At 40.7% G+C, this 16,355-nt stretch overlaps 1 protein-coding gene across 4 annotated transcripts in view; it reads right to left on the bottom strand.

Moving 5' to 3' along the window:
• CPNE4 (copine 4) overlaps nucleotides 1-16,355 on the bottom strand; it is a 409,148-nt gene that overhangs the window by 386,758 nt on the left and 6,035 nt on the right. The window contains exon 1 of one of the 4 annotated variants that reach the window (XM_016140291.2): nucleotides 6,617-6,694. The exons of 2 other annotated variants lie outside the window; for them this stretch is intronic. Coding sequence is in view for 1 of the 2 variants with exons in the window: in XM_016140289.2 (XP_015995775.1) it covers nucleotides 3,909-3,931 (23 nt within the window). In the remaining variant the exon portion in view is untranslated. Of the gene's footprint in view, nucleotides 1-3,908; nucleotides 4,586-6,616; nucleotides 6,695-16,355 lie in introns of those variants that run through there. One more of the 4 variants, XM_016140289.2, reaches the window with a different exon arrangement.

Raw genomic sequence — 16,355 nt, 5'->3', positions numbered from 1 at the left:
TAGCAGAGCACAAGACCAACTTTCTTCTTCATGACTGAAAAATGTTCAGTTTCTCCAGGGCAGGGACTAGATTTTGCACTTCTTACCCAGTGTCCCTATGAGTTAAAATAATAATAACTGCTACCATTTGAAGAACAATTAGTCTATGCCAGGCACTATTCAAAGTGTATTAAAACCCTTCTCATTTAATAACCTCACAACAATTTATAAGTCAGGACCCATTATTATTATTATTCCACATTGACAAATGATGAAGCTGGGGCACAAGAGATTGAGTAACTCACCCCAAATCACATAGTGGTGTGTTACAAGTGGTGAAGTGCAGATTTGAACCCTGGTATCCCAGCTCCAGAGTAAGTGCTCTTAACTTCTATGTCCTACTGCTTCTAATAATGCAACCAATACAGGTGATCAATAAATGTCTAGGGTCAATGACAGTAGTGACTCAGAATGCCGGGAAACAAAGGATGAGGTCCGAGCTGAAGTTAAGCCAAATTGTGCATAATTGCCTGTAAACTCATTCTGCACCACTCTCTCCCCAGGTGGGGCACTCTGCGCCACCTTGAGGGCTCTAAACGTGGTGGCTGCTATTAGAGTAGCTACAGGAAGACATGTCTACAGCTCTGTGAATATCGTCAATAATATTGTAATAACTATATACAGTGCCAGGTACTCAACTTTTTGGGGGGATCACTTTGTAAATTATATAAATGTCTAAATACTATGCTGTACACCTGAAACAAATATTGACTATCAACTGGAATTAAAAAATTTAAATTAAAAAAAATAAGCCCTTTCTTCAATAGCCTCAGGCTGGAAGGCCATGGAAATACACCTACAGCTGGGAATGGTGCTCCCTCTGGGTGCTCTTAGTGCCTTCCCTAGGAGGACAGGGTAGAGAAAATGGCCCCAGGTCAAACCCCCACCTGCTGTCCCCATCTCTTCCGGATCCTGTTTCTGGGGTCAAGCACTCTGAATTTCCCAGTAATTGAGGTGAGGGCAGCTGACGAAGAGGAAGAGGCATGAGAATCAGGGTCTAGAAACAATGGCTTTGTTCAACAAATCATTTGATTTTTCCTTCCTTCGTATGCAGATTATTTTTTATTTTCTTTTCTCTTAAACCGTTTTTGATTCAGAAGCTATTTTCATCTTTCTTTTTCTCATCTAACATCGGCAGTTGGGAGCAGGAAATGTAGTCTAATTACATGGGATTGCATCCAATGGTACACACGGAGGATCACACTTCTTTTGTCTTTTAATGTATTGTATTCTTGGCTTCTGTCTTTTACAAAACAGTTATTTAATAGTTTTTGAGCCATTGGTTAGCTTTTAATTAGCTTAGTGTTCTACATGTCCAAAGTCGTTATGTTATGAGAATGTAGTGGGCAATAAGCCTGAATACTCTTTACTGTGAATATTTTTCAAACAGACTCCATTGTTCAAACAGACCTGGTATATCTTTGTAAAAGATCTCTGAATTCTTGAAAAATATTTGATCTTCCATTTTCAAAATTTTCCTTCGAAGTTCTGTTAAATCACTCATAATAAAATGCAGAACAAAACTCTTTGATTTACTCTGATTGAATATTTATCATTGCTTTCTTTGTCTAACACATTTTGATAGCAGAGTTTAAAGATTCATACATCACATTATTTTCAAGAGTCAGAGAACCTTTACTCAGATCCTGCTCTATCTTTAATCTGCTGTATCACTTTGACCCAAATAACCAAACATCTCTGGACCTAGGTTTCCCTTATTTATAACATGGGGAGTTGAATAAAAAAATTTCAAAATTGACTTTTTATAACATCATTCTAGGATAGTCACAATGAGGCTTCCATTTACCACCAGGGTCATCTTCCCCCTTCCTTTCTGCTATGAGGTAACTCCTTTAACCAGATTTCATCTGATGAAGGAAGGAAAGGAAAGATCATGTAGACCCTAAGAATCACCACCCTGTCCTTGGAAAGAAAAAGAATCCTTTGCTCTAACTCCCCAGACACACACACACACACACACACACACACACACACACACACACACACTCAAACACACGCAAACACACGAGAGATATATATGATGCCTGAATGTGAACTTTTCAGTAATCCATTGTATTGTACCAATGAGAAAATCTCTTTTCTGAGCAGCCAGCAAATATTTGGTAAAGAGATTATTTCCTTCACTTAAGGGCAAAAATCAAAAGGCCACAAGCCGAGAGGACCGCAGCCACCCTGTATCTCCCAGGCTATGATGGAACAATCGCAGAGAAATGCCAGCCTCGGAGGGAATAAACTTAGAACCTTCAACATCCGTGGCGAGGCTGTCACCACAGTGTATTAGTCACATTTCATTCAAGTCATTGCCACGAGAAACCCAGGCATGGGCTAGGCTCATCAGGCACCAGAAAATAAAATGTTCCTTCATGGACTGGGGATGTTGAAACTAAATAAAATAAATCGGTTTTAGCTCATAATACATATCTACTATGAAAAAAATCCAAGAACACAAATTAAATGTATATATAATGAGCATGAAAAGCAGGAGAATTTCCTGACCTATAGAAGGGACTGGACAACGTAAAAGGTAAAACAGCTTCTAAGATCCCTTCAGCCCTGAGCTGCTGCAATAAAAACAAAAATCCAACGACATGCCAGGCATTACATCCTGCTTTGGACTTAATCATATTGAACCAGCCACACTAGGAATTCCACCCCAAATGTTTGATTTCCCAGCTCTGTGAGATCTCCAGCATGTCAGACCACTAACCCAAAAAGCAGTGCTTTGGCTCAACCCAAGAGCTGACAAAAATTAAAGGCTGGAATTTCAACAACCATGCTGGAAATTATGTTTCCAATGCCCTGTCTTCAATTCGACTTCCATTCTAACTAGCTTTTATGTGTAGCATAAAGTGACTGCTGATCAAGGTAGAGTCTGAGATAAACTGGCTGATTCCCCCGAGCCCATCACCAGCTAAAGAGAAAGAGCATTGGGGGGTGGGGGGGGGATATGGAAACGAGAGAGGAGATGGCAATGCCCAGGAGAGGAGAAATCAAGGGAGACCTGAAAAAAGGAAAACAGGTTCCCCAGGAACTTTCTCCTGGAAAACGAAGACAACAAGTTCAAGAACAAAGACCTACACCACTAAGCTTTTCCTTACATCGGTCCCCCTTCCTGGACTGAACTTTTTCTCCTCGCCAAATAGCAAATTCCTATCTGAAACCCCAGTTTATGTTCTATAGGACTTTCCCAAACCCATCCACCCACAAAAAAAACCGCACGATACTCTGACCTCGAAAGGTGTTTCATTTCACTCACCCAACAATAATGCTCATGTTATTTTGCAACATCTCACAGTCTGGTTTTGTAACATCATGTAACTATTGCACTCTTATTGGGCTTTTCACGTACTTTTACCTTGAGTTCCTAAATATGATGTGAACCTTCCTGAAAGTGAAGTCCATCATTATTTTAGCCGTATTTTTCTCTAGGGCAGTAAACTGCATAGCTAGGTGTTCAATATATGCTAGTTGATTAAGAAAGACAAACAAGGAAGGAAGGAGGAGGAGAGGAAATGTAACAACAAAAATGTGCCGCAGAAACATGTCGTGATGAAGAAGGAAAGAAAATTTCATGCAAGCTAGGAACAAACAGCACCCAGGAGACACCTTAAAATGTCTGCTGAATTGAAGGAAGGATACAAGAAAAGGAAGAATGCGCAGAAGGAAAGAAAGGAAAGATTATCAGAAATAAAAAAGAGAAGGATGAAGGGAGAAAGGAATGGGAGGACAGAAGAATGGCAGAGAGGACGGAAAGAAAAAATGGGAGAAAAGATAGAAGGGTGGGAGGAAGGAGAAGAGAAGATGGAAAAAAAAAAAGGGGAAGGGCCGGGATGCAGAACAAGTCTTACCCTTGTACTTCTGGATCTTCCATTTTTATACTTGTTCTCTTTCTATTTCCAAAATATCTCTTGGTGCCTTACGCCACCCAGCACCCAGTTCCCGGCTTGTGGATGCACCAGCAGAAAGCTGTGTGTGAACCACTTCCAATGCCGGTTTGCTTCACTGGTCGGCACCCACCATCTCCGGCCAGTACAGAGCCACCACTCCTGGGAAGTCAGCCCCAGGAAGACTGCACTTCATGGCCCAGGGATGAGAGCTCTGGAGGACGTCTGGGCATGAGCCTGAGGCACCACTGGCCCTCCACCAGGAGTTGCAGTGGGAGGCCTTCTTCTCTTATTTGTGCCACGGTATCACATGACATGCTCAGTCCACCGCCTTCTTGGGCAGCCCATCAGGGAATCGGGGCTCTGAGGCTCCATGGGGTGGGGGCAGAGACATGCCTTTGAGGATACTCATTGGCACACAGCCATGCCTCCCTCACTGTCAACCCCTTGAGGCACTGCCATCACCCCTCCTCCATTTAACTCTTCCATCCGCCCTCAAGGACCCAGACACTCAATTCAGAGTGTGCCCCAGACAACACGGAGAGATTTCAGCCTAAATCTTGGCAAATGCCTAGCACTTGTGGTTACCCCCATAAAAAGATCCTGGGCAGCTCCAGGCTTCCCAAGATGTCTCCAGCTCTACTGTTCTCTTTTTTCTCTTACAGGAACGACATGACATTATGAATGATAATGTACATATTTTTTAAAAAAAGAAACTTGCCATGGAGAATACATCCATTGAAGATAAACTGAAGGGGCTTTTGATGGGAAAAGGAGGCTTATGCCTCAGGGAGGTCCATAACCCCTGAGACTGGATGAAGACTTTTATCTGCAGGTATGTTCGCTTTTCAGGTGAGAGTTCATACCTTTCACTAGATTCTCCAAGAGAACAGTGATCCAAACAAGATTAAAACTATTTCCCAATACAAAGCAAGTTGTTCGGGGTTTGCCAATCAGGAAAAGGGTGCTTGGTTAGTTTGTCAAAGGCGATTGAATTTCAAAAAAAAAAAAAAAATGCATTTCCTAGAATTAACCTGTTTCTCTAAGGCAACACTTCAATTTTAAAATAGGAGCTTTCCTCCTCTTCCACTTCTCATCTTAGAGGTAAACCAGTCTTTGCACCTGTCTGTCTGTCGGTCTGTCCGTCTGTCCCCACCAGCCCTGCAGCTCATATCTGCTGGCGGCAGCAGGCGAAGGCCATTTAAACTCGTGACACTTCATTAAGCACCTGCCCACCACCATCACAGCTCTAAATTAAAGTAAACCAATTCCAGATGAACAAGCCTTGGAAATGCATTCCCTTCCGTCCATCCAAACTCATCCTAAAGAAATAAAATGAAGAGTTTTAGAGGAGGTTACGCTTTTACCACATCACTGTCTTGAAACTGAAAATACTGATGGAAGAATAACCGGGGATATATGTGAAATATTTAAGTAAGCCCTATTACAGCACCGCCGGGACACGAAGAGTGATTCGATTGCTACGGAATAAATGAAGCCTAGGAAAATCAAGGCGATGCACTTGAGCAAGCACTGAAACCCGAAATAATGGAAAAAATCTGCCTTATCACTTTATTTTTAAAAAGCTGTTAGCAGACTCTGCAGCTGTTAATCACTGCTCACACATGGCATGGCTGTCACCTTTACAAATCATGTTTTATCTCGAAAAGATTGTCCTTTATTACCTTTCCTTTTGCACGTTCCTAAGGAGTTCTGAAGCAAAAAAAAAAAAAAAAAAACAGGCAAAGCTCGGAGGTTCTCGGTGCCAGGACCAACCTTTATAAATCAGGCGGGCAGGAAAGTGTGTACAAGTTTTAAATTATGTCCAGTTCTGCGAAGCCAAATAGTAGCGTCTTCATTTCCAGCCTGTAGAAATGGTGCCATCTCTTATGAAAAGGAACTCCTACCTTAAGACTTTGCCTTGACTGCACATGAAATCGTCCAAGCCCTAAGTAGTGAGTAGCCGAAATACTCAGATAACTGTTGTTTGAGATGAAGGATTTAAATAAATGTGATTCAAAAATCATAGGCACAGTATTGCACCAGTCTATAACATGACACAGCTATAAAATAAATTTAGCAAATGAAGGTAAATACACATTAATTGGGACATATGAAGATGCACATATAAAGGAGTATGGAAGGTTTACAATGATGGACATATGATTTGTCCATTTACTTTATAAAACAGAACAATAGAGGCAACCAATATGAAACACAGGAAAATTTGCCTAATGCTCTCAACACAATGATGGCACTTTACCGAACTGCAATATTACCCACACTTCAGCAGATCAAAAAGCAATCTCTCTGCTTCCAGTCCTAAGACTAATGGACTTCAGATGTTCTAAAAATTAAGGGCTCTCAGAAACTAAAAGCCTAGAAAGGAACAAATTCTGCTCCTCAGCCAGGAAGATCACGCAGTCTGTCCATGCAACTTGCCTCCTACCCATGGAGCTTAAAGGGACAAGAGTCAGAATGTGCCACAAGCTGCATCAGGCCACTGTAGGTCCCACCCTGTCCCTTCTACTCTTCTCGAATTGGAGGAAGTGGTCTGGGTCCGGCAAGTGGAAGCCAAAAAGCTTATGCAGGGCTTTCTCCCTTCTCAGCTGGGGGCTGCTCACAGTCCTGCCTGTTCTCAGCTGTCTGACCTGCCACAGGAAATCACTTACCACCATGGGAGGCAGGCAGGGCTGCTCCATCTGAACCCCAGCGTTCCGGAGGCTGGAGTGCCTGAAAGGAAAACCCGGGTGCCGCCTGGGATGAGGATGTGGAGGCTGAGGCTCTGCTCACATCTCAGCAGAGGCAGCATGTCACCCTCCCAAATGAATGAATTAATAAATGATAACCCCATGGTCAAATCTGTGGAGCTGAGCAGATGGTAACCCTGGCTGTGTCCTCAGGAAATGGGACAGTGGGAACTCCAGTCCCTGAACGGGGGCATAGCATATGCTTTGAATCAGGAGTCAGCTACCCAAATCACACCACAGAGCGTGAGCCTTTCTCCCAGGATGACACATCTCATGTTTCTCCCTGGGGGTGGGGACAGTAAGGAGATTGCTATCACCTCTCCCACCTTCTGTCCCCCATCAAGTAATCAATCTATAGCTGTCCTCCTCCCTGAACAATTTTGGAAACTAGAAGTGTGATTTTCACCCGTGATTTTGGTTTGTGAGTGAGAGGACCTTACGCATGTCTGGCATGGGCCCAACATTAGACCAAGAGCTGCTGAACACAATCAACTTTTTCTCCAAGTTCATCTCCGTAAAGCATCTCAAGACAAGCATTCAGCAAAATTTTGATGCTCTTCGCTCTTAAATCCCCTTGTTTCTCTCCATGTAATGTACTTGATATCACTGTGTCAGTGGATAGTCATGCTTGACCCTGTCTAATAATCCCAACTGATGCTAAATGACTACGACTGATGGTGATATACATATTAAATATACATATTACAAGGAAAAATCAAAAAGCGTAGCTGCCACTGTGGCGTGAAAGTAGCTATAGGCAATAACAGGTGACACTGTGCTTCAATAAAACTTTACTTACAAAAAAATGTCTACACGTATGCTGGATTCGGCCCATGGGCTATATTTTGCTGATCCCTGCTCTAGTGGATCTTATTTGAAAATGACCTTTTGGGGCTACATATCTCAAGTTTGCCTTAATCAGGTCTCATTTTACCTAAAACCTCCCTTAGATTCATAGAAGTTAACTGTACATATTACAAGGAAAAATCACAGAACAAGGAACTTAGAGAGTGAACCTTATCAGCAGCTGTTATAATTATGCATGCAACACAGGGAAAGAGGGAAGGAATAGGAATCAGAAATAGAACTGCTCCTGCCCATCCAAGTGCCATCTCAGAAACCAAGCACTGAGCCTCCCTAATTGAAAATTGTCTCTTCTCCCCAGCTTAGAGAAGATGAAGTCCCCAAGACACTAGGTAGAATTCCATCATTCCATCCTCAAAGAAAATGACTCTCATCCATTCCCACTGGAGGCAATTGTAAGCTGGGCTGCTTTGCTTGGCTGGCAAGCCAGACACAGGGCAGACGTAAAGGGCTGGTAGGCAGGTCTGGTCCCTGAACCCACTTTGCCATGGGCAGGGTGGGTGGATGAGGAACAGGAGGCTCAACTTCCTTCCCTGTTTGCACTTGATTTAGAAAAGGGGGTTCTCAAAAGCAGGCTTAGCAATCTGCAAAACCAACAGGGTTTATCACTCAGAGAGCGTGTGTTGTTCACATGAGTGCATCGAGTCAGAATTTGAGAATTATGGGCAGGAAGCTCACAACTTAAAAAATAGGACAAGAAACCTAGCTAACAGGTTTCCAGGAGACATCGCAGACTCCTGTTTGCTGTGACAGTGAAAAGGAGATTCAACAATCATTTATGCCTTAGACCTCATACAAGTGCTTCTTTCCAGAAAAGTATTTCCTCCAGAAAGTTATAATCATGTAGCAAAACTGCACCCTGTACCCAGAGATGCCATGTGAAGGAATCCACACTGCCTCAGGTCAACCAACAGAGATGCTTCATGTCAAAATTCAGCTTTTAAAAAAAATGACAAATGATCATCTAGCGTCACATTTCTTTGGTTGGTTTGTTTGAGGTATGGGATGTTCCATGTGACACCAAACATCTGGATAAATATATTTTTTAAAGTTTTAAAGATCCAGATGTTTGGTGTCAAAAAGTCTAACTCGTCAGATGACTGGCAGGTTCCCTCTTTCTACCTTCTCATCGAAGGATCTGCTCCCTCTAAGTAACCGCACTAACCTTGCTGCAGCATCCCCCAGAGTTCACTGGTTTCTATGAAAATAAAAGGAAATTTGAGAACCACACTGAGTTGTGTCAGCTCTGATTTGGTTGATTTTACTCAGTAAAACTTAATGATACTTAACTCTAAAGCATTCAGAGTCGGTGTCTGAAAACAACCACGGACCATTACACAGCAAAGGAAAATACCTTCTCATTCCGATTAGATAATAAAAAATGGGAAAGGCCAGTATTTCAGTCGTTTGCCCACAATTAAACATGATTCAGCTGCCAACATTACATAAAAGCTGCATGCACTTGAGTCCAACCATTTATCTACTCCTCTTCCTGTAACGAGGAAGCTAGGGTGTTCTCTCAGTTTGCCTGCTTGGGCTTCACTTGAGACAGCATGTAAAACTTTTATAAACTGTATCTTTTAAAATGCCCTCATCTTCGTTTATTTTGTAATTGACAAGTTTAACTGTTGCTTTTCCTTATCATAAACACACATGCATATACATACGTATATAAAAATATAAAAAGACAATTCCGAAGCAGGTCAGCCTTTTCTTTAGGAAGTCACCATCATGAGAAACACAAGCTAAGGTTTGAGAAGCCCTTATATTAAAAAAAAAAAAAAAAAAGTCTGGGAGGAGATGAAAAGTTTCTTATCCTTAATGGCCACAAATCAGGGTTGAGAATCTAAGAAAGATGATACTTCTTGCAGGAACGTTTAGTGCCACGATTCTCAAATTAAAACTACTTTGTTTTAATTTCTAATACAATAAATGTTCATTGATTTAACCCAAACAAAAGCTCTTTGGGAGTCTTTAATCATTTTAAGTGTAAAGGAGCCCCTAAAACCAAAAAGTCTGAGTACTTCTGGTTTAGTAGAAGAAAAATGCTTCTTAAGTTTATTTTGTCTCCTCTGTCTCCCACTAGCTGTGCAAACTTAGCCAAGTTACTTAGCCTCTCTGGTCTTCCATTTTCTATGAATCGAATTAACCACGTTTATAAGTATCTACTCAAGCAGGTTTCCTGATGAAATACAATATCCAGAAGGTCAGGATTATGTTTGTGGTGCTCATTCTATTTATTCCATAGCCACAGAGCTTAGCACAGCCCACTGCATGATACATGATGGAGTCTCAACAAATAATTATGAATTGTTTGGCAGGACAATTGTGAGGATTAAATAGGGATAATATGCATAAAGTGCCTGGAAAGGTACCTGGCACATGTCATAGGAGATCAGTAAGTGTAAGATCTCTTTCTTCACCACTAATGCTGTTCTTAGTGGTAGCACACAAGTGAGAAAATATGCAGTTTATCTATATAAAGTGAATATTTAAGGCATTGATTCTCAGTGTGGTCCTCAGCCTACCAGCATCAGCATCACCTGGGAAACTGTCATAAATACAAATCATTTGGCTCCAACGCCAGACCCACTGGATCAGAAACTCTAGAGTTGGGGCCATTAGTCTGTGTTGTAACAAGCCCTTCAGAAGATTCTAATTCATGTTCAAGGGTGAGAACTATCACTTTAAAATACACATGGGGTCTCCCAGAAAAAAAAAAAAAAAGAGTATTTTATGCTAGTAGCATTTTGGACTTTAATAACAGAGAGCACCCACTATGCTCTATTCCTGGCTACCTAGGATCTTTTCTGGACACACATAGGAGATATAGAAAGTTAACAACAATTAATGTCTGTTGCTGGGCCTTACAGGATGGAGTGATTTATTTTCTATTCTGGCTGTGTATCTGGGGGCCAGTACTAAACATACTTTGCATTTGCAATAAAGCTGGAAGCAGCAGGAACAGGGAAAGTTATATCTTAGAGAAAACCCTCGTGTAACCCTTGAGTCATCTTTGTGGCTGGGCGTAAAATCTGTGGGTGGGAACAGAGGTGGGGAAGAGAAGGAAGGAAAGTAAACTATTGTGTCAGTAGCTACGGAAAGCATACATCTAACTGCTGATTTCTATCATACCTTCATAAATATACTCCTACTTTTCACAGCTCCCTTGCAACACAGCAAACCGCTACCATTGGGGACATTGTGCGTAAGCACTAACCATAGAGGAATGCCACCAGTCAAAAACAGTTACAATTTGAGTAATTTCTATGTGCCCACAATACAACAGGTACTTGGGATGCTATAGATGTGTACTTTTATCTTTGGAGCCTCACAACTAACCTAGGGCACAGGCACTATCATTATTCTCATTTTAGATCTGTAAAAATTGAGCTTCCAAAGATTAAGCAGAGCTGGGATTCAAACCCAGGAATGCCTGACTCAAAATGTATGCCCTTCACTAATAATTTCACCTATCTAAATACAATACAGAGAATAATAGCCTTGCAAATATAATGGAGCACATTTTAGGTAGGGGCTATGATTCAAGTTAATGTATAAACTAAAACTCCCATAATAATCTTTGAAAACAATCCCATAGATTTTTCAAGTACAGTATATGTTGTATTACATATACACTATTGTACAGTAATATATCTGTAGAACTTCAGATACTTCAACTTAGATTATATAACAGAGCAAACAAGAAAAATATGAGTATTTTTAATAAACAATAGATTGTGTAGATTTGATTTTGAGTAAGTTAAATGTACACTGTAGCCACCTACAAACTTGGCCTGGATCCAGGATATGTGCTAAGTCAGTGGGCACATATATAGGGTAATAGAGGGAGTACTCTACGTACCAGAAGGTTCTAGGTACTCTGGAGCTATAGCATGAAGTGGGCTGTACAGCTGCTACCTGGAAAAGATTACAATAACATCCATGAGTAGTGATGTCACAGCAGGGGTTAGAGCTCAGTCAGGTCTAGAGGGCATTTGAAGAAGGAAGATCTGAGCCTTCTTGAGAGAGGCAGACATAGAAGGATGGAAAAGAAACAAAGATTACATGAAACACAGATTTGAATGAAATACCCTAGTCTTAGAATTGGGGTGGGGAACCCCTAGATTTGAGTTTCTTCCTCCCCAGTTGTTAGTGCTTTGGCACTGACCCAATTATTTATAAAATTGAACTAATAATATCTAACCCACAGAATATGTATTTGTAGTGATTATATATGTGTTTATGTCTATACAGTATGATAATTTTACTTCGTCTGTAAGATAAATGTATATTGTCAGAAATAAACTTAAATCACTTTTTCAAAAGTACTATATCTCCCTCAAAATCTTCTCCAGGAAGAACAAAGAGCAGGAGTGGGACAGTAAGAAAAACCAACACTCAGTGCACACACACGATGCAGATCCTCTGCTACCTTATATAGTTTACCCCCATTTTTACAAATGAGGAAATAAGGCTCAGAGAGGTTTAGTAATTTTCCCAAAGCCAAACAGCTCTTGAGTGGCAGAGCCAGGATTTGAACTAAGTTCGTTTACTTTCAAAGCTGAAGCCCTTATCATAACACAACTCAACAAATATTTGTCTTTATCAAATTACACTGCAACCGAAGGATTTCTTGGAACATTCCTGAAAAAGAGTGAGGAAATAAAAATAGCATTGCTCATGCATTCAACCAAAATTTTTTGAACAACTACTACATGCCTGGCCCTGTTTGGGTTCAACAGTGGATAAAAGTGCCCAGCACCATCAATCAGCGTGGCTGGGTGATTTCACCTTGCTTGGCCTCTGTTTTCCTCATCTGGAAAATGAGAAGGAGTATGTCTAATTGTATTGGATTATCCAGCTTTCACATTCTCTGACTCCATAAGAAGAAAATCATTTATTTTCCTATCCCTCCAAAATTCAATCAGGCCATGAGCTGTGATGAATGTTACTAGCTGCCCCACCCCAAATCAACTATTTCTACGCTTCTCTTATCAGGCTTTTTCTCCAACATGGTTCACGACCAGTTAAGTTACAGAATTTCAGGGGCACCCAGCAAAGGAATTCCAACCATGGCTTCTCAGATTTGCCGTCTACCCAGCCAGATAAAATTACACGCATGGTCCAAGGTGGCCATTCCCAGTTTCACAGTAATGTGATCTTGCACACAAACCTTCTTCGACTGTTCTATTTTGTCACTGGAATTATCATCTCTAAGTTATTTGTTGAAACAAGTGCACAAAATATAACAAACACATCGAATCTGGCATCCTATGTCCCCAGTGCCTACTAATAAATGAAAAGTTTTTCTGTCACTTTAATGATAACGATAAGGCATTTCTTTCAACCATCCAATTGCCTTTATTACTTTTCATTTTTGTTGATACTTGTATTGAATATAACTCTCAGTATTTTGAAAACAGAATCCTTATTTAGGTTGTTCCAGATGCACTGGTTAGTTGTAAAGGTTTTGTTGTTGTTATATTTCTATTATGTTTCCTTTAAAAATCATTTTCCTGTCTAAATGGATCAAGTCAATTATACAGGCATTTATCATTTGATATTAATAAAATTAATACATACAGGGCAGTGGTACAAGCTGAATGGATTTAAGAACCTCTATCAGCACTGTTAAATGTATATAAAGCACATGCTGAGTGAGATTCCCCGCCCCTTACTTCTTCCCCAGAATTACCCTCCAGAGACCCTGTCCCTTGAAATACAGGGAGAGAGTAAAACATTTTAGTGTAAAGGACTTGGGGGACTATTTTCCAGGTTTTTTAAGACAAAGCAAATAACTCTGGTATCTCTTACCCCATATCATTTGCTCATTGCTCTCCTCACACCTGCCACTACAGGTTTGCGTGTTTCTTCTCACACGCCTGTCTGCCCCTCAAGCCTGCAACTTCAAAAGATATGAACTTAACGTTTCTCCCCAATGCCTAACATAGCTCTTGGTATAATGGCTATGATCAGTTATTATTCTACGGATGCATAAATGAGAGGGAGGGGCATGAAAACAGGTGAAAGAGGCTCAGATGAAAAGGACAGAATGAACTTTTGGGAGAACTCTCAAGAGAAAGGGCACAGGAACTAGCATTTCCCTGCCCACTAAATACCGGACACTTTTAAACACTCCATATTTACAACCATTACTAGCCCCTTTTTCCAGATGCTACCATTCATGCAGGTGAAGTAATGCACTCAAAGGCCTGCGACTTGAAAACCGTACACTCAAGATTTAACCAGGTATTTCTGGAACCAGAGTTCTGCCTCTGGATCCAGAAAGGGCAGTCAGATTCCAGAAAGCCTGTCAGGCAGAACCTTGAGAGCAGTCATGCTGTCCGGCCACTGGACAAACCCAACCAGGCACCGGAAGTGCCCCACCTGATGCTGAAGGCAAAACCTTTTGCATCGTCTCTGAGCGACGCAATCTGGGATGGAGATTCAAAGCCTCCAGAAAAACCAATACCTCATACCTGGGATCCTCTTTGGGGTTCTGCCAAACCCCATCTCTGAGCCCAGAAGTCAGCTCATGCATGGTCCCTGGAGGTGGGCTCCGCCAGTGTTCTAGCGCCCTCTAGCGACCGTCCACTATAATGCCAACCGTCGCCCCTTCCCTCTTGCCTCAGGAGCCCCTTGGCTGCCCTAGCCTTAGACCCCCAACGGCCTGATTTTGTTCCTCCTCTCCCTCAAAGCAGAATGCATATCCCTGTAGAAGTTTAAGATAAGGAAGGCCTTTTAATCAATACACCTTACACCTGAGAAGATTTCTAGAATTAATCTGAAATACTATATTTTCCCCTTATATGTCCAAGGAGAAATATCTCTAGTTTTCTAATAAGAAATACAAAGTTGGAAATGTTATGTTCTGAGACAGAGATGGAAAAACAACATTCTAGAAACTTTGGTCCTTTTGCACAGATGTTTAATTTAAAACAGAATAAAGGATTCCCCTGTGGGTTCCTGGAACTGTAAACACTCATCAAATCTCTTTGTTTACTTTATTGACTCAGTTGTGACATTTAAAATAGAAAGCTAAGACTGTGCATGAGCAATTCTTCACAAAAGATGCACATTAACCGGGATGGCTGCAGACAATGACTTTGTACAAATTTAATCATATCTATTGGGTAAATATTGCACTGGCTCCTAGAGACAGCAATGTAATAAGTTCCAAGCTTCTCCTCCAAAGGGGGTGGGAGCCCCCACCACCACCAGCATCCCCAGTTTAGTAAAGATTATCAGTACACATGGCGCCACAGATTGGCGCCACCACGGTCATTATCTCCAGGGAACTTGAGTCTCTTTATGAGAGGAGTAATCAAGAGGGTTGTTGAATTAGTCCCCTGATCTTGAGCAAGTCACCTCTCTGAGGTTCAGATTCCACATCTATCAAATTAAACAGCTAGAGTCAATAGATTATCCCCAAGCTCTCTTTCCATTCTGAGAGCCATAAATTCAAAGGGATAAAGTTGTTGCCCACAGTTTAGAGATGAGCGCGCCCCAGGCCAGCTTAGGAGGGCTCCCCCGACTCCTATGAGTGTACTAAAATCACAAAACTAGAATAAAATTTACCAAATAAGTCATCTTTATCACTTTCCACTTTTCAAGACTTGCCTTCAGGCCTTCAATATTTACTAAGCTAACAGTGGTTCTCAAGAGGCTTTCTCAAGAACACAGCAGCCGAATAGAGGACTTCCTGGGATTTGTCAACCTAGGGAAAACATACTATACATCATATATATATATATATATATATATATATATATATATATATATATATAAAATATATATTTATATATATTATATATATATTTATATATATTATATATTATATATATTATATATATATATATAGTAGTTCATGGGACTAACCAGAAAGCTCCCACATTAATGAGGTTTCTAGTCCAGAAAAAACTGAAAGTATATGCAGGCACTACTATGTTTTTATTATGTAGTCACAAGTTTTAGCAGATAGCCACTGGTCAACTTAATGCCGAGGCCTTACTATGTATCATCTATTTCAAGTAACATAGAAAAGACAGCACATTTTGCCTAATCCATTTACTGAACTTGATTTTGGACTTACAATCAACCCCCACTTAAACAACCTACTCAAAGAATGGATTTATAACTCCAACTCCCTTAATTTTCATAACATGCTTCCCGCAAAACAAAACAAAAAAAGCATTAAAGAATTTTTAGGGCATCCTAAAAAGAATTAAAGTCTTGCAATCTGTTCTTTACCATCTATATTCAATTAGGAGAAAGGTAGAGCCAAATGCAACTCTATTATTCTATGTGGCAAGGTCAGTTCTAATGCACTGTAGGATGGTCTTGAACCATGTGACATTTTATTTTAAATGCGTTTTAAATTTTCTGTCTTGAGATTTTGTGATTCTAATATACTGACTACTGTTGCCAAGGAAATATGACTTTGGGTTACCACATGGACCCAAAGGGGCTTTTGTGGTTTTTTTTAAATATTAACAAGAAAAAAATGGAAAGATCAAATATAGAGAACAAATTTGGTCCTTTTCTTCTCCAAAATGCATGAAATGCAGACCCTCTGGCTACATCTCTGATTAAAAAATATAAAGACTCAATAAGTGACTTTCCCAACTAGTGTAGAGACTTTCTCCCAATCAGTCAGGTTGATACCATCAAAGTACTCTTCTCATTCTTTGTTCGCGATTCAGGGCCCTGTGAAAGTATGGGACATTGATTACACACAATGTGAACTGCTCACCTCCAATATGTTTACCTCCAAATGGAAAAATCCTTTATGTGA

This window comes from Rousettus aegyptiacus, unplaced genomic scaffold, assembly GCF_014176215.1.
Source record: "Rousettus aegyptiacus isolate mRouAeg1 unplaced genomic scaffold, mRouAeg1.p scaffold_m13_p_4, whole genome shotgun sequence".
NCBI lineage: Eukaryota > Metazoa > Chordata > Mammalia > Chiroptera > Pteropodidae > Rousettus > Rousettus aegyptiacus.
This window is presented reverse-complemented; position numbering and strand designations above follow the sequence as displayed.